The sequence below is a fragment of the Ambystoma mexicanum genome, chromosome 10, assembly GCF_040938575.1.
Source record: "Ambystoma mexicanum isolate Mex_15411 chromosome 10, UKY_AmexF1_1, whole genome shotgun sequence".
Taxonomy (NCBI): domain Eukaryota; kingdom Metazoa; phylum Chordata; class Amphibia; order Caudata; family Ambystomatidae; genus Ambystoma; species Ambystoma mexicanum.
This window is the reverse complement of record NC_090932.1, coordinates 723,273,219-723,301,083: the sequence shown is the minus strand read 5'-3', so window position 1 is coordinate 723,301,083 and position 27,865 is coordinate 723,273,219. Positions and strand designations below refer to the sequence as shown.

At 44.1% G+C, this 27,865-nt stretch overlaps 1 protein-coding gene across 1 annotated transcript in view; it reads right to left on the bottom strand.

Moving 5' to 3' along the window:
- The window catches only part of LOC138491677 (mast cell carboxypeptidase A-like), a 209,035-nt gene that overhangs the window by 34,301 nt on the left and 146,869 nt on the right, over positions 1-27,865 (bottom strand). Inside the window, exon 9 of the mRNA XM_069618318.1 lies at positions 10,132-10,334. Within this exon, the coding sequence (XP_069474419.1) occupies positions 10,132-10,334 (203 nt within the window). The remainder of the gene's footprint in view (positions 1-10,131; positions 10,335-27,865) is intronic.

The following is a 27,865-nucleotide window of genomic DNA, read 5'->3' as shown; positions in this document are numbered from 1 at the left end:
CAGATGCTAGAAGTGTGAGATGAAGGGGATTATGAGGCTGTTCAAAATGGAGGAAAGGAGAGAGTAACTGGTGATGAAGAGTATTGAGAAGGGGGAGGAGGAAGAGCTGAAGAGGAATATTGAGGAAGAGGAGGAGCAAGAACTGAAGAGAAGTATTGAGGTGGGAAGGAGGATCTACCAAGTATTGGGACAGATGAGGAGGACCTAGAGAGAAGTATTGAGAAGGCAGTGCAAGAGGGAGGCATTGAGTGAAGGACGACGAGCTGGCGGAAAGTATTAAGAAGATGGAGGAGAGAAGATCATGGGAAAAGAAGGTGGACAGGAGTATTGAGGAAAAGCAGAGAGGATTCAGCAGAGAGGAGGTGGAAAGATGCATTCAGGAGGAGAGAAGGCTAAGAGAGGATGTGGAGAAAAGTATTCATGTGGAGGAGAACAGAATATTAAGGAGAGAGAAGCTAGAAAAGAGTATGAAGAACGAGGGGACGAGGGTTGATATTGGAAGAGCAAAGAGAAATAACACCTCAGGATAGAGAAGACAAGGATCACTAAGCAGAAGCAGAGGAAACGGATGTGAGCTAATGAGGAAGAGGCGAGAAGGCTAACATTGGAGGGAAAAGTAGAAATGGCCAGACTAAGAGATAGCTCAGAGATAGAGGGGTATTGATTTAGAGAGTGGTGGGATGGCAAGGAGGAGAGAAGGAGAAAGTTGGAGGAAGGGCACAAGAAGCGAGTGCCACATCTGCCACATGGAACCTGCATCTTCTGTACACGACAGCTCATCCTAGTTGTGAATGCAGCATGGGTGTCTCCATCTTGATGGAACCTCATATGCACGGAGGATCAGTGCTCCATTTGGGAGCATGTGCAGTGACCCAAACACTGCGACTGAAGAAACGAGGCGAGCCTAGTGGAAACAGTGTTAAAGTCGGCGGTAGCCTGCCGCCTACTGGTGGGTTCTACCTCCAACTTCGTAATGTGGCCCCATGTGTTAAGGAGGGCAATATTGGGGTCTGACCTCAAGGGAGTGTTATTTAAGAAGGAAGAGTTCAGTTCAGCCAGAGGTAGTTCCTTTAGTTCACTGTTCAAGTCAATTTTATTATCAGAACATACAAGTAAATTGGCAGTGAAAGTCAGTAATATCCACGGCGCTTGTACAAGGGGTTTTGGTTAGCAAAAAGGCAGCAGGTATCTCGAGGAGTGTGGGTGGACTGCCAATCCACTACCACGTTGATTAGATACAGAGTAAGAATTGTCAAGACACACTGCGCCAAAGAATGCAAGGATTTTGCTCAGACGCCATTTGTCCGTGTCCTCCTGTTAACGCCAAGTCCATTTGCCGCAATTGCGAAGCAATAGAGTAATTTGGCAATTTATGTATACATGGTTTGCAAGAAAAAGAGGAAATGGAGTCAAAAGGCTACCCTGACCCAAGACGGGAAAGATTCGCATTCAAACGAAGCAGCAATCTCAAAGATCACCTGGTTCACACGTATTCGGAAGTTGAGACCCCAAGAAACCAACAAACCACTCTCTGGCACCTTCCGCCAGCAAAAGGACACTTCAAATGTGGAAATTGTTCGGTATGTTCCCTGACAGACAACCTCAAAACAATTGACCTGAAGGGCCAACAATGGACCCTAAATTCTTTCTCGAATTGTAAAACCAAATGGTCTGTTTACATAATCAAATGCCCCTGCAACCTCATCTACGTTGGCAAATCGAAAAGAGAGATTAGACAACGCATATGCGAACATCGTTCTTGTGTGCGCAACCAAGTAGACGACAAACCCCTAGTGGCACATTTCAAAGCCAAAAATCACACCCATAATGACATCTTCTGGACAGTTTTGCAAACAGTGGGGAACCCCTTTCGCGGAGGTGACAGGGACCTGGCCTTGCGCAAACTAGAACAGAAATGGATTTACCGTCTAGACTCTGTAAAAAAGGGTTTAAACATTTCAATAGAATGGAATCTCTTTTTCAACAAATAAAAGCGATCCTTACCACCAAAAATCAGCCACGAAGCTTCTTTGGGTTTTTAGCCGTCCACCAAAGTGTACTTGGTAACAAAATGCTCATGTCTGTATGAATATGTCCATTCTATTGTTCAGTTCGAAAATATGCCACAATTGATGTTATTCTCACAATTGTCAATTTTGTTCATTTTTGAAAACTATATGTATAAATAGTCAAATTGCACGAAATGTACCGGTGTGCCATCCATACTGCAAGCCGATATCCTTTGCAAAATAACCTTCTGCCAATCCTGTCACATCTTTTGACATCTATACAAAATGCCATAATCGATGGTTTTCCTACAATTGTTAAATTTGTTCATTTTGAAAACCATATGTATAAACAGTCAAATTGCACTATATGTACTGGTGTGCTATCCAAACTGCTAGCCGTAATCTTTTGCGAAACTTTCTGCCAATCCTTTGACATCCAAATGTTTCCTCACGACAATAGCAAATGTTTTACTTGTCGGATGCTAACCAGCGCAGTATCTTTATAAAGCATTAAATTGTAATCCACATGCTCATTTCGGTGCCTGGACAACCCTCGTACAATACCCACCCTGGACTGACGTCCACACCGACTCATGCGCCTGTACACTAATCACTGACTCATGACAAAACGATCGTATTGTGATTCCAAGCAATACATGTACTAAGTTTTCACTCTGCCTACTAACCCACGAAATAGCAGATATTTATGTGCTCACGGTTGCACATCCTGAATGCAATAGCACCCTTTTTGAAAATATGTCTCGTTTTCTGAAAATATGTTTATCGTGTTAGTGTTAAATAAACTTGTTTTTTCTTGATACTCTCGCCGTCTTTAATGGTGTTTGTCTTAATAAGCTAGCCATTACCTAGCTTCGCTGCAAATGTTGTGACCTCCTTTCCCGTCTTGGGTCAGGGTAGCCTTTTGACTCCATTTCCTCTTTTTCTAGTATACCCACCCTCAGGAGTCAGGCCCCCTTCACAAAAAAGAGGGTTCCGCCCAATTTTTCTCTCATACATGGTTTGCATCCATTCTTCCCCCAATAAGCCTCAGATGAAGAGCCGGGTTTGGCTCGAAACACGTGTCAGGCTGACTACTACATTTCAATAAATACAATCCTGTATTTTGATAAAAATCCTTGCATTCTTTGGCGCAGTATTATCAGAACATTCAGTGACATAATTAGTGCCACAGCCATTAGGTGTAACTGATTTGGATGTCGATATGGTAGTCAATATGGTAGTTGGACCAGGTTCAAGAATATAATCATTATTGATAAAGGGGCTTAAAAGGGGCAAGGTTATGTTCTTGACGATGGTTGTTACTGTGCGATTTACGCTGATGGGACTTGCAGAGCAGGAAAGGATGTCTGTCTTTTTCAAGTCAGAGACCTGAGGAGGATATGCACATGACTGCTCTTGGTTGGTAGATATGGGCATCTTACTGTTTTCACTAATCAGACAAGAATCATTTTGGCGGAATAGTTCTGGCTCCTTTTTTATGATAGGACTGGAGGTAGAAGTGGAAAAATCCATCAATTGATAATGGATGCATGCTTTAACTGCGAGCATATGGGGTGCTAAGGAGGGGCAGTAACTCCAATGTTGCGTAGTAGGTCTTGTAAAAGAGTAAAGACAATCTGACATGGTGTCATGATGCAAAGAACAAAGAAGTACGTGTAAATGATAATAGACCTGGTACCTGTGGCCAGAGTGGATCCAGGAATAAGGGAACTGCTCGACAATCTGTTATCAGTGAGCGCAACGCACTCTCGCAAAACAGATGCGAACCAGTGAAAACCGTCTTGGGCACGCCGGCATGGGTGCGCCTGGGCACACGATTAAATACCCAATGGCTTCTGGGATATGTAATGTGTTAAACTGCTCTCCAAAACAACAAAGCAGTTCAAGTACTAATCACCGAGCCTCAGAATAAACAGTAGAATTGTCAAAGACAGATTGGCAATATGGGTCTGTAAGTTGCAATGACACCAACCGAGTATTTTCAAAAGCACCGACTTACATTCACTCACTCTATCTTTAATTGATCCTTGTATCTAGTCCGTGTGCTGCCCTCGCTCGACTAAATTAGCATTTTCTGAATTTTCATGTATCTCCTTCCGCTGGTTTTCCTGATCCTAGCAGGCCTCACTTTGACTTTGCAGAAATGTTGTCTCAGGAGAAAGGAGGTGGAGTATCTGGGATACAAGTTGACAGGAGAAGAGGTAATGCCCAAGGTCAGCACTGTAGAGGGGATTTCAGAGATGCCGGCTCCCACGTCCAAGATGGAGGTCGCCTCTTTCTTAGGGCTTGTGGCGTACTATGCCAAATTCATTAAAGATCCGGCGAGTAGAACCAGCGAGTTGCGGAAACTCAAGAGGAACGGGACAATCTTTTGTTGGTCAGTTGAGTGTGACAAGGAATTCTGAGATATTAAGGGGAGCATATTGTGTCCAGCCGTACTGAAGGGGTTCAAAAAAAGGTCTTAAGATCATAATACACACTGATGCCAGTGATATTGGGTTTCGTGTAGTGTTGTTGCAGGAAGACAATTTTGGTTATGAGATCACAGTGGCTTTCCCCTCGAGGGCTTTGAGGGTTGTGGAAAGGAGGTTGTTGGTAATTGAACAGGAAACATTGGCTGTGGTTTGGGCCATTGAGAAGTTCAAGGTATATTTGTATGGTAGGAGTTTTGTTGTGAAGATGGACCATAAGCCCTTAGTCAATATGTTCAATAAAGTTGGGCTCGATGGGGTGTGTCGGTGCATCATGAAGTGGGTGACAAGAGTACAGGGTCTGAATTTTGTTGTTGAGCATGTGGAATGAAGGTTTAATACCATTGCTGATGCGTTGTCATGCAATCCCGTTGGGAGAGATGGGAGAATGTTGAATGATGGGCCAATTCAGGATGTGAAATATATTTTCACTGTGGATGTTTTACCAGAGGATGAGTGGGTGAAGACTTGTGAGGATGATGACATTTACCAGGCGGTGAAGCAGAAACTCCTGTTACGTTAGAGAGGTGAAGATGAGTTGCCGGATTATGATTCCTCAATCATGAAAAGATTTAAGCGCATTAAAGATGAGCTTTATGCTCAGAGGGGCTTGGTCTACAGAGGAGATAATTTGTTTGTCACAGAGGGTATGAGAGCTTTTGTAATTGAGATAGGGCACAGAGGACATATGGTGGTTTCTAGAAGAAAATCTGTCATTAGGAAAGATTTTTGTTGGCCCTCGATGGATGTGACAATTGAGCGTAAGATTGAAGAATGTGTGAATTGAAAGGGGAGTGGCAAGTTCCTGAGGACTCATGTGCCCCGTTGGTCATACCAGATGTCTTGCAGGTTCTGTAGGATTTAATAGCAATTGATTTGCTCGGGCTATTAAGTCTACCAGGAGCAAAGGACAGTTATGTGGTTGTGGTGGCTGACCTGTTTTCCAAATGACCGGAGGTATGGGTGTTACGTGATGTCACCTCTTCCAGTGTTGTGCAGTTTTTGAATGGGGTATTTTTGAGGGAAGGTTTTCCATCTGCAGTTATTAGTGACAATTGGCCACAGTTCACATCTAGGGAGTTTGAGGAGTGGTTGAAGTCGTTGGTGATTGCACATAGGTATCATCCCCAGAGCAATGGTTGCGTTGAGCGTTTTAACATGGACCATTATGGATGAGCTCAGAATGGCTGTCGCCAACAATGAGAGTTGGAAGGATGTGTGGTTGCAAAGGGTTTTTCAGTATCTGATTACTCCACGTCTGATGACTGGGGTTGCTCTGTTTCAATTGTTTAGGGGGCACAAACCGAAAACGTTGCTCACTCCAGGTTGGTTAAAAAGATCAAGTCTGGTTCAGTTGAAGTCTGAAGAGATTAGAGAATGTTTTGCCAGACAAGTGGAGCTGTCCAAGGAGAGGTATGATGGGAGGAAGAGGTGTTCCCGCAGAGAGTTTAAGCGTGGTGCAGGGTGAAAATTCTGCTTCCAAGGAAAGGAAGGAAGTTTGCCTTGAAGTTTTCATCAGAAAGAGAGGTAGAGAAAGATTATGTAAACTCAGAGTGTCTGGCGGGGAGATGTGGAATAAGGAAAGACTTGCATTGCTCAAGTAATTCTCTTCCAAAAGAGAGGCCATGTAGTTTTTAGCACTCAGTGCATAGATAAGATGTGATATTCAACGTGGGGTTTTTATGTCTTTGTTTGCATTCCTGTGAGGAAAGGAGGTGTGTTAAAGTGTATCTCTTCGACTGCTTAGCAGTGTTGCCACAGCTCCTTTCTCCTTGCTTTCATTCCATGTCCCTCTTCCTTATGATGCCAAATGCTCAGAATTATAGAACGTTCTAGATTTGTTCTGATGCATGTGAGGTGATAGAATGTACAAGAAAAGCAGTTGGTGGTGATGGCTGTTAGGGATAATTTTCATTTCTCTGCAAAATCCTCCCATCTTAGAGACCCCCAGCTCTTTTGCTGGATTTAGGACTTTTTAAATTTAACTCCTGAGTGAGTGTGACATTTTCTCACTCACTCAAGTGTTTTCCCAGATTTGGATTTTATATTTTCACAGGTTTTGGAGTGTGACAAACTTCAAAGGCATCTGCTTTTTGTATGGTAACACACAGCCCCTTCAGTGCAGTGTCACTGAGAAATCCTTTGGATTCCTCTTGAGTTTTAAATACCTTTTCTTGGGTGAGCTACAGTTCCCAAGAATAGTAAGGTGAAATGGATTTTACTCACCTTTCAAGGTTGTAGTTCCAGCACACACCATCTTATGTGGAGTGCTTGGGGGTTACTTAGTAGCCCCTTAGCCTACCTTTTCCTGTAACATTTTTTGTTACCCTCACTACTTTAAATGGCGGTGGCAGTGGTTTAAATTTTACTAGCATTTTCGACCAGCGGCTGAATCCTCAGCTGCAGTACAGCGCCCATGGGTGCCCATTTTGTCAAAATGGCCCCTGTTTTCTTTTTTTGCCATTTTCTGTTGTGAGGTGTTTCTCAGCTTTTTATCTGTGCTTTGAGACAGAATTGAGCCCTTTGTGTGTTTTGCCTTTGGCATGCTTCATCCCTGAAGCCCGCCCCTGGCTCCAGTGTGTTTGGAAGGGCAGGAAGTGAGGGAGGATCCCGAAACTCCCTTGTCCTTTGTCTCCAGGCATGCCTGCATGAACCCAGTTCTGATTGGCCAGCTCGCAACCCTGCTGTGTGATTGACAGACTAGGCTGTCCATGAATGGGAAAACTTGCTTAAAAGGCGAGGTTCTTGGGACTACAGGCAGAGTCGACCACTGGAAGAAACATCAGATGAATAAAACGTGTAGAGAAGCACCCTGCAACTTCATGTATCTTGAATTGCCCGGTGAAGCCATGCTGCTGTGCTGACCTCCTTTTTCACCTCGACAGAGAAGCTCCGGACCGAATGACTTCTCCCCTTGGATTAGTGGGTCCAACTAACCCCGAGACGAACTCCACTTTGCGCAATCCCCAGCTTGCTGTGCCTCTCCATTGCCGCAGAAGCCCAATGCCAGTGGTCGAGTGTCCATAACCGAGTGCAATGTCTGTCGCAGAACAAATCTGGCCAAAAGCTCCAGGAGCCACCTAAGGACACTCCAGAATCAGGAAATCCTGATACAGAGTCACCTGACCAGAGTCCTGGACCGAGGGAGCAAAGCAAGTCCAACCAGAGATTTGTTCTGCATCAGTGCTGTTTGCAAAGCACTGAAACTGCGTAGTGCCGCTGAATCGAAGAGAGCCTGTAGCTGCCGACGACTGTCCCGAGTACCACCATAGGAGCCCTCCAGATGTCCTCCCTCTTGTCCCCATGACTGAGGCTCAGGAACCAGGGTCTGCATAGCTGTAGCAAGACAACATCAATCCGGACCACTCTTCTTCAAATCAAAGGTACTGTTTAGGCTCGGGGGTACTTACCTTCTTGCCTTAAGTCATGCTCTCTCACTTGAGATTTGCACTTGCTTAACTTTCTGAGTTGATTCCAACTCCCCTTTGCACAGGCCTAACAGCTTGTCTGTCTTCAGTGATTGCCTTTTGAACAATCTGACTTTGTGAAATACTTTTATCCAAGAAGTGCATCAGACTCTAGACTTTGTCCAATTGACTTTGGCTGTCCTGGCTCCCTAAAGGTTTTCTTCTAAATCCATTGACTTTGGAATTGCTTGTCCCTCATAGGTTGTAGCTTGTTGAATACTGTTACTGCTGGGAAAGGCTTTCCTAGACTTCATTGGAGGATTCTGTTGTCCTCACCTTTTGAAGTACCTGTTCTAACCTGCTTATTTTCCTTAACCCTTCCTTCCTGCAACTCAGAGTCTATACAAGTATATTGGTGTGATATATAAATGCAAATACTATCCTGGTAATTGAAGTCACTTCAGGGTGTAGGAGAAGTGTATTGTGCATATCCAAAGAGTATTCACCAGCTTCACTGATTCTGAAAAGTATTGCCAAAAGTTATTTGAACTGCTACAAAGAATTGCCTTTTTAAAGAATGCTTACTTAAAATTGACATTAAATAAATAAATATTTACAATGGAAACCTTGCGTATAAGTGTTATTTGGTTACTTGTATTTGTGGATTTCATTGCACAGCTCTACAGCTCACATTTACCCCTCTTGAGATAGGCCTGGCTGCTCAGTCACACTACCCACTTGTGTATTACAGACCCATACCAAAAGGTGGGTTGCCTAATACCAAGCAGATACGTCTTGTGTGGTCCCACGCAGTGTGACTGCACCAATTCTTACCTAACAATGACTGAGTGGAGATGGCTGCAGCCTTACATGATGCCTAATCATCTTAAATAAAATAAATGACTTTGCCTGCAGGATCATGCCTGTGGAGATCAAGTTAGTTCACATTTCACATGTGGTAAACCCCAAGGATGCACAGTACACTTCCCATGTCCAATACCGTGAAGGATTTGCATGTTGATAAGGCTAAATAAGTTCCCTGTTCAAGATGTTAAAGGTGCTTGGGTAGGAATTCCCAAGAATGAACGAGTATGTGGGTTAAGTGTCGATCCTCAGGAGCTGGAAAAAGCTCGCCATGTAATCACATCTTGTAAGAGAGTATGGAAACATTATACTCCGTTCTACATGAAATTCGCCAGTGCGCTGCACGAAATCCAAAATGAATTCTTTGGGTTGAATTGTGTTTCGGGATGGAGCGTTGCCTTATCAATTGCTGTCACGTAAGCATGGCAGGCCTCTGAACAGGAACTTGTTTGCAATGAGCAATGATTTTTAAGATGTTAAATGTTTTGTGATGAGACTATTTGAAGATTCGTCCTTTTGTTCTCATTCTGCCTTTTAATTGTTTTAATGTGAGATTGTTTTATTATGTGTATATTGTTAAGATTGAGATTGTTTTGGATCCATTTGTTCAATGAATGTGAAAAGTTCTATTCTGAACTGTCTTGCATTAAATACAACACACATTGTCCCTTTGTGTGGTGCTGTCTGTTTGGCTCTTGTCAGAGCATTCATTACATGGCCCCTTCAAGATTCCACTGCTACATTGACTTCAACACTCATGCTAGCAGTAAACGGACACATATTCCATACAGTACAACTATTGTCAGAGAAAATGTGATGCCAACTAGTCCTTATGGTGATTGCATTATATTTAGCCTGCATTAACTTGCATTCTGAAGAATAGAGTGATGGCGTTTATTGCTACACTGTATTGATTCCAGGGCTCGAATCTCCTTCAATAGAATTTGCTCAATCTTAGATGCTGCTTTCACCTGGACCTCTCCTAAAATATGTGTTTGAATTAACTGCTCGTTTTTTAAATATGTTTCTCGCTTCGGACTAGCAATATACATACCCTTAAAGAGCAAAAGCTTCCCTCTGTGGCAGCCAGGATATGGAGCCACTAGGATCCACTGGGATCCAGAATCCTGTGCGCAGAACCCCCAGGATATAGTGTCCGGTACCAAAGTCAACAATTTTGCTATAGACCACATCTCTTCTCTTCAAGGTGCTACATATAGATCTTTCCCAAATGGGTTTCTCATAACAGCAAACCATGATTGGACTTGACTTGGAAGCCTACACCAATGTCAGCATTCACGTCAACAAAATGTTAAGTACAACACAACACTCATGCACATATGTGTCTCATGTACATACCAGTTCATCATTGTTTGGTGCTGGGTCAAATGTATAGCCATAAGGGATCAGCAGCAATTGGGAGAAGGCATGGACACTGATGTAGCCTTTGAGCGAATGGATATTATCGCGAATGAAGGCGGTCACAGCTTGGATCTCCAGCTCAGACTCCGGCCGAGCACCAGGGTAGATTTCAGAGCATTCATCATTTGAACTCTCCAATTCTGCAAACAATGGGACAGTGTATTGTCAACCTTGGGAAAAGAACACACGTCCTAACAACCTTCTAGTCATGAACAGAAGTATGTATACATTAGACGGGGCACTAGTTCTAGTTTCTGACATCTCTTATAGTGTGAAATAACCACATCTGGGCCACACTGATGCATGCAGAATTTTAAAATGCAAAATTGGATACTTGAAGCTTGAGATGTAAGATGATGGAATGAAGGATCTTGAGGGGATGTCCATGCAAAGGAGCCATCTGTGTGTATAGTGTGTACGTGCAACACCATAGCGGATGACGTGGAATAGACATTGGGCCTCATTACGAGTTTGGAGGTAGCCCTGCCGTTTTTAGCGGCATGGCTACCCGCAAACCGGGTACCGGGTCCCGAAAATAGGGAATTACCGGGCCATGCCGACTTTGGCGGGCTCAGTAATTCCCATTTCTGGACCGGGACCCGGTACATCCCCATTCCCATTTGAGCCCCCATAGAGCTCAATGGGAATGGGGAGGATGCTAACAACAGGCCTGTTAAGGACAGGCCCGTTGTTAGCATCCTGGTCTGCTCGCGGGTGCTGCTAAGGACGTCTGGTCTAACCAACGTTCTTAGCGGGACCCTCTGCAGACCTCGTAATGTGGTGGCCCAAAATGAACAGTGCCGGTCCCTTACCGGCAACATTCATTCCGCGGCCGCCAGGGTCGCAATGACCTCCACTGACTGCGGAGATATGCTCACTGAGAATATGATATGGTATCTGGAATGTGAGTGTGCATGGAGATTCCTATGTGATATATGCTTTTTACGGGACAACAATGACTGCTGAATACTCTGTTCTGCTGGCAAGCAATGGCGGGCCCCACCCGATCAATGATTGGTCCAAAGCTACAGTATTGCATCTGCACCTTAAATCCTAGAATGGGAGGCCTGCCAGTTTGAGAAAGAAAGCAAGAAGTACTTAGGAAGCAATACATATATGATACCTGTGTAATCTTTGCTCAAAGGATCTCTTGATTGCTAACATTTGGGAACCTGCAACACCTACTAGCAGAACTTAAGTCTATATGTGTATAGTGGCTTTCATGTGATCAGCACACTTGCTCTTGAGGGACTTCTATGCACCCATATCCGCTTAGGGTGCAACCAGGCATGGGTGACACCTGTTTGGGCCCATTTGGGGGAAGATGGGCCTCTCCTTATTACGGCTTATTCCTCAGATACCACACCATCATGTTCCACACGTCCAAAACAGCCTCCTGCAAGGCAGTCTCCCAAACAGACATAGAAAGCATAGCCGGTGGCTGGCTCATCATGCTCACTGCTCTCATAATCTCATATAGATCCCGTGGATGCACACCCAGCCCCTGCCCCATCCCCGACCACGCGACGGGTGCTGCAGTCCTATCAGATGCCAACATCTGACAGCTCATCCCATCCTTGCACTGGATGGCGTTTTCATTACCAAATCATGGCCCAGGTCCCACATCCTCTCACGTGTTTGACATTCTCATCCTGACATGATTCGATAGGATATGTTATGTCATTTATACTGCGCCTGTACACAAGTGTTTCTAGGTGCGACAAAACAAGGGAGGCAAGACAGAGCGAGGACAAGACAAACAATCTGACTAGGCCTTGTGTCATTCAGATTGTGCAGGTGCGCTAACGCAAAGTGCAGGCGGAAGTGCCAGGGAGAGAGAAGGCGAAGTGCACTCAGGGCAGCAATGCTCTGAGTAGGTTTAGCCAGGGCAGCACAACTCTGGGTAAGTAATAAAACCTTCAACATGCAGAGTCGGTAGGGTAAATGCTTGCCTCGCAGTCCCCCATAACGTGAAATTGGGCCTCATTACAAGGTTGGAGGTAGCCTTGTCGGTTTTTGCCCTTTCACGGGTGCCGGGCCGGGTACATCCCCATTCCCATTTGATCCCAATAGGGCTAATAACGGTACCAGTGCTACCATCATGTTCTGCTCGCGGGTGCCGGTACGGCCACCATGTCTGACCTGATGGCTGCAAGGGCACCAGCTAGCAGAACTCCTAGTATGGCGGTATGGTAGCAACGGTGCCGGTAGCGATACCGGCACCGTTGTTGCCTTACCGCCATACTTGCAATGATGCCCATTGTCTTGCACTCTCCAGGCCGCTACTATTCTCCTGTCTATAGAACACCTCACATGCCCCTTACTCCTACACAAAGCACAACATGTCATTTAATCTAGAGCTCCCCCTCTCTACAGGTAAAATAGGTGTATAGGTGTAGTCCTCAATAAAATCACTAATCCCCTTGTGGCTCCATTGATGCTTTGAACATCAATAGCGTGTCACAAACCCACCCACCCAAGTGCAGCAAGCTTGACCTGGTCATATCCTTTTCCCCATACATGGAATGTCTCACCCCATTGAGATCCACAGATTGGATCATGCTGTGATCCCTTCTACCTCGTCGGTTAATTGCCTAGCAAACATGGGCAACAGCCATGCACATTTCCACTGTCCACCAGTCTTCAAGGACTACCTCCCTTGAGAGGCCAGTCTGGGCTCTAACTGTCGACACCCCCCAACCATGGACGTTAACACCCTCCTCCCCGCCTTCACTCAGATTATGACCGCCCTCACCAATGTACATGTGCTCCTAAGCAGTGCTGGGTTAGAAAAAAAACACAGGCATCTTGGTACTTCTATGCATTCATGGGCAGCGAGCACATTGTCCATTAAGCATAGAAACTCTGGTGCAACAAAAAACAAGCTGCATGCTGATCTGACTGTAGACAGGCAATTGCACACCATCCTCTTCATAAAGTCAGCACAAGCATCATACAATACCGTATAAATAAATGAGGCTGCAAACAGAAGCAAAGCTCTCTTTAAGGTCAAACAACTCTGTTGCACTTGCCATAAAGAACTTCTACATCCGGAACATGTAACAAATTAAGTTACATATTAAAGACAATGCCACCCTTACCTCCCCCGCCAATCCCCTCAAGGAAAGTACATACATGGTCAAGGTTCAGACTTGTCTTGGCCACTGAGTTTTCTGTCTTCCTCTTGTTACATACCCCTTCCACGTTTGGGGATGACTTCCTCCATGCTCCCATTGTAAACTCTATACAGATCCAAGAAGTCCAACCCCTCCTTCACATCATCAATGAATCTCTCCCACACAGAACCTTCCCAAATCTCTTAAAAAGGCTTAAACTACTGATTTCCTAAAACTGTAAATCTTGAAATGGATGACTACACAAATGACTCCCCCCTTATCAGCGTTCCCTTTCTAAGGAAGATCATTGAAAACACTGTGGCCATACAGTTACATGAATTGATTGATCATCATAAACTGCAGGAGGTCTACCACGCTGGGTTTCAAACCAAGTGTTGTACTGAAACAGCAAACCATGCAGGTTATCAACAATCTGCCATGGACAACAAGGATTCACATTTCCTTGTCCTACTTACACTCTCTACTGCACTCAGTGCTGTCAACCAAACAATACTACCCACTCTTCCTGTGACACGGGTGGGTGTCCTCAGAGAGGGTACTGAAATGGTTTGCTGCATTCATATCAGGCAGACACAAGCTAGTCCAGATCGAGAATTTCATATCACTGCACATTCATTACCCTGAAAAAACCTCCAAGTGTCTATCCTGACACCGGTCATATTCAACGTCTGCATGGAGCCCCTAGGAGCGCCCCACAATGACACTGATACACCAATGACTCACAATTATGGCTCAGCCGCATAGAAAACATCTACCTCACAGGGATGTTATTTCACCAAAATGCCTGGGGTAGCAGAAGTGACATCACAAAACACTTGACCTCTGATGACATCACAAGACGTGATGTAATTTGATCCCCACCCCTAAGTGACATCACAGAAAGTGATGGCTCACAGCCTGTCACCCCTTGACAAAACAGGAAGTGGCAACACATAGCACTGTTCCAGTACACTAAGAAAAATATGGTTGCGATATCACTGTAATATGATATACATTTCATACAAGAATGGATCGGAATAATACCATTACTGCGCACCCATAACTGCTTTTTCGACCCCCTTTACACCATATATATATATATATGTGGGAAGGGGATATGGTATAAAATATAAGTAGGAGGGGTGCGGGGGTCTGCTCCCGTGTATATGTGGTGTAAAAGGGGTCCAAATAAAAAAAAGTCTGCATTTTCGAGTTGTCCGTAATGGGGGTCGCAGTAATGACATAGATTCGAATGGATTACCTTATGTAGCATTAATATTATATGTATAGCGCCAACAACCGTAAGGCAATAATGCACTGCCAACCGGCCAGTGACAAACTGTTGTTGCTAGAAAAGAAAACAGTGAGATTAATATATGCCCTAAACAAAAAGGTTTAAACAAGCTTTTTCCAGTCTGTAAACTCAGCTTCTCCCCAAATAGAATACAGAAGTTAATTCCAGATTATGGCGTCGACAGGCTTTACCACCTGCTGACAGCAGACTTGCCAACCAAGTCTCCCGCAACTCGCGGGAGTCTCCAACAAAAAGAGGCTGTCTCCCGCGCTGCCACAATTTAGCATAATCCTACAGCAAAAATAGACTGGAAGAAATCAACCTGTTGTCCAAGGAAATCTCTGTTTTTCTTGGGATAAGTTAAACGACGTGCCCAATTAAAAACGTATCGGTGCTAGAAAAAAGTTTCTTGATGCGTTTGCCATACAAAATGGTGGAGGTGATTTCTTCTTTAAACTTGGAAAGGGGCAAGGAGGAAATCTGATGCAGTCAGAAGACAGAACACAGAAATTGCAAGGGGCAGGTCTCACTGCTTGTGCCAATGTGTGTTTCTGCCCAGTGGTATTGCGTCCCTCAGTTCATCTATGAAAATATGCTCCATTCCATTTGCAATGCATCCTGGGAATTGTAGGCCTGTGTTTAGCATGGAGAAATACAAGACTATCAGTCAAAGAATGCATGTAAAAACACATGACTGGACTAACATCTTCCGATTGGAATGTAGCAGGTATGTTGTCCATTCTGTGAGAGTCATATGCATGAAGCTCCACATTTACTTCACAGAGATAAGAGTATCTTGAAAGGGTGAATCCGTCTCCATTTTGGATGCAGCATTTCGATTGGCAGCCATCCCCTTAGCAGCCTAAAAATATATATGTAGACAAAAGTATTTCTTTCAGGCATATGTACTAGTTCAATCACAGCTGAACACATTTTCTCTTGTTTATCACTCTATACACATGACCAACTAAACAACCAACAAAACCCATCTTTGCCCCTAATAGAAAAAGAGATGGGTTGGCTGCCATTGATCAATGTTCACAATGATTTGTTTCCTGAGAATAAAAACAGCATTTCTACAGTTCCATGGAGTGCATGGGACATAATACATAAAGCATTCGGCAAGTGAAACAAATAAAAAAACAAGCATTGGCAAAGTCAAAAGGTTTGGCTTTTTAGGACTGGGCTAGGCATCTGCTGGGGACTGCCATAATGGCATAATTACGTGCCCAAAAGATGGTAATAGCTGGAAAATGATGCGACTACCAGGCCATGTGATGTCAGTGCCTGGCAAACACCCAATACCTATACACAAGCCAAAACTATTGGCTTTGCCAAGCTTGTTTTAATAGAACTTCAGTAAAACAAAACGATGCAAGGACACACATATTACTTATTAATGAAGTTGCCAAAGGAACTCGGTTAAAACATTTTTTATTATGACTGGGGCTCATTTACAGCTGCAATTAAGCTGTCAACTCCCAGAAGACTACTTAGAAATACCACTGGCAGGCCAATACAGCACCAAGCATGATGTTACTGCATAATAGAGCTAGCTCAAAGAGATCCCAGGAGGGTGAGTTTTGGGTGGGATAGTCTATGGGAAAGACCATAGTATTTTGCATGGCCTTGGGTGGTAAATGAGTGGGTAAATACCCAAATAATATCCACAAGCTATGTGGCCCTCCTCAAATCTCATCTCCCTCCCTCCTTTCTGTACTCTAGTGCAATGGTTTCAGCTTAAAGGCAGTTCTAGGACAGTGGTAGACCACCACGTTACGGCCAAAGCATAGGAGTTCCCAAACAAGAGCAATGTGAGAAACCTTCCTATTGTTTTTACATTTACACACATTTATCATTTGGATACACATATGTAATATGTTGATATGTAGATGTTTTACACAGTTACTTGCTACTATTTATTTTAAATACATCCGTTATATTGATGTTAATTTGTTACATTAATTGCAGTTCATCACGACATGGTTCTATGGAATAAAACATATTCTGAAATAGATTTTACGGCAATGATACAGTCAGATTAGTGTATACATTTTACTGCCATCTTTCATGTGTGATTTTTGTCATATTTCTGGCTATGTTATTTCTGGATGCAAACTAATGCACCTTTTTTCCATTGCCCAACTCAGTTCTGCATTTTCTCAGCAGACCTTGCCAATAGCTTACATTGGCACTGTCTATCTCTAGAGACTTCTGGGCAAGTTGGTACTGCATGCGGCCATGCTAACCCATGGATACATATTCCCTACAGTCTTGCCACTCAATCCTAGAACTCTGATCCTCATTTTCATTTGTCTGCGTTTGAAATCAGTTGTACATTCTACTTTTTGACTTGTCCTTTGATTTGCTGGTGAGAAGTGCCCCCTTGCACTTCGCTCCACTCCCTGACAAGCATCCCAGAGACCAAGCCACAGGTGCCTGAGTGGACCTAGCCAACAAGAAGACTTGTGGCAATGGTAGTGTAGCCTTGCGGTATGCTTGGAGACTATTCTCTCTATTGTTTTCCCTGCGCCAAATTAATGACACTGTGGTAAATAGCTGGTTTGTGTAGGAAGAATCTGACAACAGGTCTGCATGCCACTTATGAACTCGAGAAACAATGGAAGAAGCCCATTAGCACCACTCATCATTGGGGTTCATTGGTAAATGAATCACTGCCATACTAAATGCTGCCATTCTATCAAGCCCTTCTAATGGGATAACAGCCAATCACAAATACATTGGAGAAGCAGTCGACTCCATTGCGATGTTAAAATCGCTCAGGGCTGTGCTCGAAGTTAGTTTTTTTGGCCAGGCATGGCAAGGGAGACAGCAGGGGTCACAGCTGAGACAGCCGGGGTTGCAGCTGCGATGCCTAGTGACCCTCAAATGACGTCCCTGCTACCTCAGGGATACAGTACTGTGTTGTGTTCATACAATCATAGATGACAATAACATACACCAATCTCAACCACACTTAAAGTGATGTTGTTCTTCTGGGGGACCAGACCAACCAAGTGCTCATCCAATAATTGCTAACTAATATGCCCTCTCGTTGAAACAACACAACACCAAGAATAACAACACAGCCTGGAATCAACTCTCATTCACACAAAACCTTTCTACAACCACCAGACTTCAGAAATTCACTGGTGCTGTCACACATAGATGGGGAGCACATGCTCCTTACAGATGCCCCATCCTCAGCCTCTATGGTGGTGGTTACCAGCCTGCATTCTGCACATACAACCTGCATTATATTGAACTCATTCTCGAACCTATCACCAACCTTCTTAGCTGAAAGGTTAGCCTTCACTCGGGGTAAGAGAAAATCTAGAAGCCTTACTACTGGAGACTGGAAACAAGAAAATGCCACAAAGCAAAAGACAGGAAAGAGGCCTTTTCCTGTTAGCTGTCATCCCGTCAAAGAACATCCTATGAGACACCCACATAGCCCAAACACTTTTGCAGTTGAGCCAAAAACAGAACTAAGGTCTATGACACTAGCACGCCAGCCAATTGACATCCTTCTGCACCCATGCAGTCCACTCCTGCAATCATTCTTTCTCTAGGGAGTTGGTTCTACTCTATACAGTGCTGCATTGTCCACCCATCTAGGTATATGCTTTAAAAAAATCCTTTTAAAAAAGGATTGGCAGAGGGCACAAGGCAAGGGTGTAAAGTAACAAACAGCGTTTTTTTGTGCACAAACGACTTAAGTGGAGCAAACATTAGAGCTGTGGTTGGACGTGTCTTTGTAGGGGTGGTGTGTGACAAAAGCATCAATATGTGAAGCGAAATGTTCACACGCCTTTAGGACCGAATCTGAAAGGGAATTTACCTTTATGGAAAAGTTCAACCAGTGGTCTTAAAATGTCAACAAGTGTTTGTGGCAAAACTCAAAGTCTAAACACAAAGTCAATTATAGTTCCTGTGTCGGCCATCCCCCCCTGCGTGCTCTTGTCTGCGAGGGATGTTGCAGGTGAGTGTCAGGTGACGATCAATTTCTTCCCTGTGGTTTTGGGTGGATTGTCAGGTTTTCGTTATTATAGCCCCGACAAAGGGGGCAATCTAGTTGGATTTGTTACTGAAGGTCTGCACACGGGTTCAGCCTCAGGGAATGTCTCCTGGTCACTCTGGGGTGCCTCTGGGTCAGTAGTTGTTGGCACCAGAATGTTGGGCAGGCATTTATATTGTACGCGGTGGACTTGCCACTGCACCACGTTAGTACTGAATAGCTGTTCCCTGCTACTTCTGGTTATGGGTTCATGAGCCTTGGCCTTACCAATCTTCAGCTCCAGATCAACCAGGTCCTCCATAGCTTCTGTACGGCGACCTTGGGTTTTTTGTACTGCACACCCTGCAGCTCACCTACTGTCACTCTTCACATTCGTCCTGTTGGCAGATGTTACTTGCCTTGCATTTCTTTTCTTTTCCTCGCTTATGGTGATATTTGCAATATCTTCTCTCATTAAGCTTTTCCTGTTCTTTTTTCTTTCTTTCTTTCTTTCTTTCTTTCTTTCTTTCTTTCTTTCTTTCTTTCTTTCTTTCTTTCTTTCTTTCTTTCTTTCTTTCTTTCTTTCTTTCTTTTTCACCTGTTCTTTTTAAAACCTTACCGTCTTGTACACTCTCCACGTCCTCCTCCTTCTGCCTCTTCTCTCTCTCTCGTTCCTTCTCTTCTCCTTCCCTCCCCACCTTTATGGCCTTTCCCTCTTCCTTGTCTCTCTGCTCCTTTCTCACACTCACTGTCGGCCGCCTACTTCCCACTCTCTTCTCCTTTGCTAGCCCCATGTTATACTTCTTGGGATATGATTTGGGACTTGATTGGCTAATTATAACCCCCCGCATTGCACAAGGGAGCGGGACTAGTAGTTGGCCGGGCTTAGGTTGACCTAAAACCTGATCGAGTGCACATGATTGTAATTTGAGGAAGGAAGCAGTTCTTGTGTTTGTGTCCACACAATGGCAGTCCAACATCTTGCAATCAGGCGGTTCTAATTCTTGCGGCCGCCCGAATCCAACATGCCACCACCGATGTCCTACAGGTTAGGTTGTGCTGCCTCTGTGTTCCACTCATCCGACGGCCCTGATCTTGTGCCTCCATCTGCCAGTGCAGGTAAGCATTGCAGTTTTCTCTGTAAACTGTGTGTGTGTGCAGTTCTCAACTAGCAATACTTATTTCTCCTCTAATGTGAACTGCAGCCAGTAGATTTCCATGAACAGAGGCTTAAAAGCAACTCTTGCCTACCAGGGCATGGCAGCATCTTTTGAAGCCTCACTGTATTCCACATTTTGAGGCCATGGGAAGAGTGAGAAGTGCTTGGATGAACCTTCATGTAGCTCCTTCTAGTAGACATTATGGTGCAGTTGGTCATTCCCTGCGCCAGGCTCTTCTGAAACCCTCCTCTGAGATTATGTTCAACCAGAATACGTAAAAATAAATGAAGACAAAGGCACTGGGCCTCATTAGGAGTTTGCCGGACTGGAAAGAATGCTGGCAATTCCAGCTCCAGAATTTTCTCCGGACTGGCACACATCAAGTTTGCAGGTGGGGTCCACAGATCTCCCTGCAGACCTAACCTGCTGGCATTTCAGACACCTATTGGCAAACAAATGCCTTACTCACCAGCACCCATTACTAACAGTGCTGGTGGTTCAGAAATTCCCTTCCCATGGAGACCAATTGGACTCCATGGGAATGGAAATTTACCCGAACTCCGCTGCCTGTAATAGGCCGCTAATACCGGGAAATCGGGTGGCTGAGATACTACACGTATGCCGGTATCCCACCGGTAATACCAGCGGGATACCGGCAAACTTATAATCAGGGCCACAGAGTTTGTGACAGGAATTGGAAATGTATAGTTAACAATGACCAAGCCCGGAGAAATGGGAGGAGGCGCAGTGGGGGGTTTACAAAATTGACTCCTAGCATAGGCAATTCGGCACATTTTGATAAATTTTTCAAAACAAACTGCTGCTGATCACCAGATAAAGAATTAGCCACCATTATAGATTTACGCACACAATGTATTTATAGAGTATTTATGTAGCTATGCTCTGGAAAAAGATCAAAGGTTAATCCAAAATGAAAGGAAAAGACAAAAAGCAAAGCAAATGATCATGCTGATATATTATCCAAAAGCAGGGCCTTAGTATGGGACTTCTTTTAATGAGAAAAGTTATTGGAAAATCCAGGTGGAAGTGGAACCCAGAACTAAGTCCTCAAAAAAGACTAGACCAGCCGAGTAAGGGTGCCCCTGACAAAGATATGTCTACTGTCCAAAGATATGACACTGTCTTGGGGACCGTTTATGAACATATTGTGGCCGCTGTTAGGCATCCAATCAATGAAGAAGACTATGAAGGAAGGGAAGAAATTATTTCACATTTTAGATGGCCTTTTAATTGGAAAACTCCTACCAGAATATTGCCCATGAGTAGTTTCCATTTCTTCAGCAGCCCCGTGGAACACCATGCACATGACACAATAACACCAGCACATGGGGGCACATGAAACCTTTCAAATCCCTAGGGAATTTGGATATTGGCAAAATATGTACTAGGACATAGCTTTTTACTGTGTATGTTTCGTTAGTGTACTATTCAAGTACAGTTCCCCAAGTCAAAGAGCAATACTTTTAAATTGTGGGCTAACTGTGCATGGTCAGATTTACAAATACATGTAATTGTGTCCGGCCCTGTTCATTAAGAGGAAATAAATACATATTTACTGTAACTTGTCTAATGGAAAAATTGGAAGGATGCCTCCAGCTCTAAATTGCAAGTATGACCATGATGTGGGAAATGGTGTGAAAGGCAAGTTGCATATTCAAATTGTCCACTTCTAGTGGAGGAGTGGGAAGATATATTCAAAGTCTAGTCACCATGTTGTGAATGTCGACAACATGTGTAATAGGAGAACGTCTGAGATGGAACATTTGCCTTCAATTAGAATTCATAAGATTGAGAGCAAATCAGATGTCAGGTCACAACCTCTCAACCCAGTCACTGGAAGGAAAAATATTGTCTTCCCTGAAGATTTACATTACCAAATACATGAAAACCCCTCAATAATCCATTCTTAGTGAGTACATTGAGAACTTGAGAACGCATTTCAGCTTGCTTTGCTCAAAATATTATGGAAAAGGCACATAAGATAAGGTTTACCCTTTCTACTTTTAGAGGAATGGGACTAAAAATGAACAGGGCAACATGCAGTTATACATTAGATTTCACCTGTAGTCCATAACATTATGGTGAGAAAAGGAGATCAGGAATTAGAGCAAATTGCACATGTGTATCAAAATACTCCTAAAGGAATAGGGAAATCTGCTCCTCTAGATGCATTGACAGAGATGTGAACATGGACTACACAAAGAAACAGAACATGGTGAATGTAGCAAGTATCTTTGATGGATACTTAGAAACTAAAGGTAAAAAGGTATCAAGGTAAGAAGGTATGTTCAGAATGAAAACAAGGATTCATGGAATGTCAACTAACAACATCTTTCCCCAGAATATAGGGGTCCCAGAAAAAGTCAACGTGTTTGTTCAATATATGGTAGTTAACATGCTGCGATCTTCCGTTGTGTCCTATAAACCTTTACACCACGTTTTTAAAGGGGTTAGCATGAGTGGAGGCACCCGATGTCCAGGTGCCAGGATCCACCCTGGACACCCAGAGAAGAGAGGCTATTAACAGAAACATCACCAGCATGCTAGAGGCCACATGAAATTCACCCTCACGACCCCACAACACCAGCGGTCATAGAAAATCCAAGCTAAAAGCTAGACACCCCCGGATCCCCACGTCAGAGGTAGCCAAAAACGAGCCATCAAACCAAATGGCAACATAAACAGCCAGATGACATCAGGAATTGCTGGGAAGAACCACAGAAGAATTGCTTCCTTATTTCACCAATTCAAGTAAAATGGTAATGTCTGAAGCAGAAACATGGAAATCTAAACACCAACTATGACAGAATTCGCTGATCAATGCTCCTTTTTACATGGTTGTGCATTGTCCCCATAGGCCACTGTACAGTATTAAGGCCCATTCTTCTTAGAAGCAGCAACATGGAGCCTGGAAAAGATTTACAACCTTGTGGGGATAGGTTGTGAATTATTTTTACACAAATGTCTTTCCTTGGGTGGATCCAATGTATTTAATAATCCATTCACCTTTAAAAAATGTGTGTTTCCTTAACCTGAACAATTACACCATTATGTTTACAATTAACACGCATAAACATTGAACAAACAACAAACATTTCAATTAGCATCCGGTAGGGGGTGTACACTGGCCTTTCAGCCAATCAGAGAGCTCAGATTGTGAGCTTCACCTAACAGCATCGGCCCAAACTACAAACATCCTGATTATTCTCTAAGAGCATTTCAACAATCAGTACAATTTATTTCAGTATACGAACCATAAAATCCACATAGCAACATAAAAAACTAAAAGCGAAAGCAGTTCCTCACAGTATCACAGAATCAGTGTCATGGCTATATCAACTTTCTAAAACAAACTGACTATCTTTCAGCAACATCACATTTTAAAAACCCCATATTAAAACACATGGGCTCTTAAGAATTTTAGTAGCCACGTAGCTCTTAGTGTATACATTTCCTTCTTAGTCACCACACTTTCTTAAAAAATTGAGACTGAGCCCAGAGGCCAAGGTCGTTCTGGGTTCACAGAAAGCTATCCATGGCTTCACTTCTGTTCACAATATTTAGGTTCTTATAGATTGGGAAGAGCAATCTACACAGTAGAATGTTGCATGAAGGGCAAAACATTAGAAGATGTCGTAAATCTTTCTCTGTTCGATAGATCTTATGAAAAGCTGTATCTGCCCCACCCCAATGGCCTATTACTGCTGCCAATGATAAGACGGCTAACCTGGAATTCAGAAACAGGGGTTTTGCCTCCTTTCCTTCAGGATTCGTTAGATACTTTTGTGGACCAAAGTGGGATTTAAGCGGAAGATTTATTTATTTATTTATATGTTTTTGTATTACGCCGGGCGGCCTAGAGCATCGTAGCTCTTGTTACAGTATGCTTGAGGATTACATTATTTAATTACATACAAGAATTATAGACGTGCAAGAAAAGTTAAGAGTTCCTTATAATGATTACAATGGAACATTGCCTTGGTATGATTTGAGTACAGGTGGTTATGCGGAATGATTAATTAAACAGTTTCGTTTTGAGCATTTTTCTGAACACAGTATAGGATTTTTCATTTCTCAGGGCTGTGGGGATGGCGTTCCAATTTTTTGCTGCTAGGTATTGGATACTTCGCTGTTATACCTGTGAGGTCTATCGATGATAATTTCAGCTGGTCGTGCCAGTCTTTATATTTCTGTAAAATGTACGCATTTGGGATTGAATTCCCTGAGCTTATGCTGGAAAAAATCGAAGGTAGCCCCATTTTCACACTTAGATCAGAAACGTGACAGACCCAAGGGAGCTTTTTTGCTCCACTTTGTGCAAGGACATCAACCAATGCTGATGTGTGGCTACATGAGGACCCCCTTGTAATTCTCTTATACATGTAGAGAAGGGATTTTAGTTTGGTATCATACACTACCCCATCCACCCCTAACCCCCATTGGGGCGAGATTGATGGTGTGGGGGTTGGAATTGAAAACATCTTCTTCATAATACCTATCTCTTTCTGCTCCAGCTTCCTAAAATCTGAGTGAGCCCATAGCTCAGATTCATAGGATGCTGACTAGTTGGCACATACCAGCAATATCTCCAAACTTTGGTGAGTTGTCTTCCCACCAGTGTTTCAGAAAGCGTTGTGCTGTGCCCCCATCCCGACCCCCCACCTTGGCTTGTAAAATTGAGCATGAATTTATCAATCTGTTTTCCCCATCAGCCTCTTTCATCTAGATGGACTCCAAAGTAGTCATGGAAGTCCACCTTCTCATCTTCAATGTTTCCCAGGAGAATTGAAGGGGTAGGTTTCCCAGTTTAAATACACATACAAATAGTTTGGTCTTTGTAAAATTCATTTTGTGTCCCATACTCAGGGCTTGGTCTTCAAATAGTGCCTTTTGGATGCAGGTTCCTTCAATTACAACAATATATTTAGTATAGGCGAGACATTTCTCTAATTATTCTAAAACAGTTAACAAGATGAACTGAAACACTGAACAGTTTATCAACAAATACCCCAATAGCTGAGGTGATCTACACAATGAAAGGCTATGGTTCAGAAGCCAACCTCACACTGAAACTTCCATCCAGATACAAGCAATTGTAAATACAGTAGAACATTATATATGCAACTATTCATGTTTTATTAATGGCCTCATACACATAACACCTCTCAATAATGATCCCAAGGCAAAGTTTCAAGTCAGAGATTTTGACCCTACGTTATGAAATTACATCCAGCGAGCAGGAACACATATGGATTTCTGTGTCATGCCTTTGACGTATTCACTCATGTTCTGGAACACGATCAAGGGGTTCGGGAAAATGCTATGTTATCTGAATGTTATCTGAATGAGTATGTGCAAACCTGGTAGCCCAATAGTAGGACCAGTCGAGAATGTGTAACCTTATTCTGACCATAGTTGTCCTTGATCAGGTAGGGTATTGAGGGAGAGTAATGTGGGTTTTATAGATCGTAGGTGGGGGTTTTATGTTAGCACTGGATTGCTTTCTGTTTTTGTTTTCTCATTGAGTGAAAAGAGGTGGTGCGTGGCATGCATCTGACAATTTACCTGGGATATTCCCTGCTATGATTCCAAAACACTGCCAAGCGGTTCTGGAAAAGGTTATTGGTCTGGGGAGAAACCTGGTGAAGCTGTGCCCTTGGGGTTGTATACATTCAACATAACATAGGCACTCATCCTTCCCAACTACGTTCTTACAGCTTGCATTTCACAAACACGATGCCTATTCTGGACCAGTCTCACTATTGGGTAACAAGGGTTACACATACTCATCAAAATAAGTAAGACATTATTGGGCCTCATTACAAGTTTGCCGGTCCGTTAACTACGGTACCGGGAAGCTTGCCGGTAGCGTAGTTACCGGACCGGCAAACTGTGAGTTCCTACGAGTGACCTGGCGGGCGGACCGCCATCCGCCACCCGCAGAGCATGTCGGATGCACCAGTACCATTCATGAATGGTGCCAGTGCATCCAGCCTCCCCATTATCTGCCGTTTTTGGTCAACATGAACACCACCAGAAGAATTGAGGAATGATGTGCCCCTTTTCAAGCATTACCCATGTACGTGTCCTGGGCTGTCATATAATTCGGGCAGCTTCTGGCCCCCAGGTTGTCCATATCTCATCAGAGGGTAGGAAATGGCCTGTGTGGGCATACAAACCCAGGGTCCAGCACCACTGAAGGCAGTGAAGCCTCATTGCTGTGAGAGCCTGTGAACTTGTCTTCAGGTGTCATAGACATGTATGGTACTGGCATAGATGTTGATAGGAGCCATTCTCTGAGGAATTGGCAGCACTCTATCAATTTTAAGGATTGAGATACTTCAAGGCCACAGGAGTCACTCTTTGAAGAACAACCAGGCCCATTATTGGCCTGGGCATGCGAGGTAAGCCCTGGCATGAACTTAAGTTAAAGAAATTCATGGATGGGTAAGCCACTTGCTCTTATAGGTGGAAAGCGAGCTTGCACACTCTAGTAGCATGAGGCACAAGGCAGCAATATAGTCACAATAGGGACAAGGGAAGGGTATACCCTCCTCCTGTGCTACTCACCAGGGTGTGGTGGGGGGTGCAGATCATGAATAATTAGGCAGCAGAGCAAAATCCCCAGCAGGTGGCTCAATACAGACACAAATGGAGTCAAGACACCGATGGGCTGATGCCTGCCCACTGGCAGATGATGTCTAATCCGGCTCCCAAACACAAGCCCCTTCGTATTGGATGAGTATCCATATTGGGGAACGACAGGCTCTGAGATAATAGCCCAATCTCACCTACCCGGACTCTCACAAGTTCTCACAAATTAGAGGTGCACGCAGTTCTCAGTCCTCAATGCTAAGAGGTCAGCAGTGACTGGGTAGCAGATTATTGGTGCCCCCACCTCCCACAGCTCTAAAAGGTCCTCACAGCTGGAAGTTAATACTAGAGATACTGTAGATTCTAATTCAAGAAGCAGGGCCCTTGTTCTGACTCACACTTTAGAGGGTTGTCTCTGTTTGTGCTGGGTTGACCTCCCCTGTTCTTGCCACTTGAAGTTGTCACTTTGTATGAGGGACAGTCATCCGCTCTTTCCCACGCCAAAGTAAATGCCCCTTGTGCAGACACAGCAATGAGAGTTGGCCTGTGGACCCTGGGGTGGACGATCACCTGCCCAACACATCTTCTGAGGGCTTTCCTTGCAGGGTGGCGGACACTTCCCTCACTCCAGTAACTCTAATGCTCTCGATTTATGGAGAGGGTTTACTTTCTGAAGACGAGCAAGATCTGCTTTTATAGGCACAGGTGTTGATGCTACCCTGCCACTTGCCCTGCTTGAGGGCTGTTCCTGCACTAAGGGGGGCATTTCCTTCACTCTCATAGCTCAGAGGGCTCTGCGCTGGCACTCTTCTCCTGGACACTGGTTTACCTTTTTTTAGGGTGGTGCAATCCGGGCACTCACAGGAAGCCAGCACCACAGTACAGGCTGAGTTGATGCGAACAACCTTTTGATGCTGCATTCCAGAGCTGGCCTAAGGGTGCTGGATGGCACTTCTTAGGTGGTATGATCTGCCTGAGGAGTAGTGTGTCTCTTTTGCTGCCCGCTCACACAGTGGTGGAAAGTCTCCAAGCAAATTATTTGCCAGTTGTACCGGCCGGGTACTACAAAAGAGTCGGGAGTCCCAGGCAGTTGATCCACGCATATTCATATACTTCTTGAGGTTACAGGTTCAAGGTGCAGACACAAGGATACATGGATTGGGCACACCATCTCATTCAGCTCCTAGGCACCAAGCGACTGTCACAGAACATTCACCCAGGCAGCACTTCCAGCTTTCCATTCAGAGCCAAGCATGCCTACCATGCATTCCAAGTGGGCTCATTCACAGGATGCAGCAGAAGTGCATAGTGCTATGGAAATGGAAGTCTGGATGGGAGAATTTAGGAAGTTAGCGACCATGGAGAGAGTAACGTACACAATAAGGAAGAATGAGAAGTTCATTGATATCTGGGGTGGGTACCTGGGATTGTATGCAGACTAATGTGTGATGTTCATATGATGGTATAAAACATTTCGTTGATGTGCCTC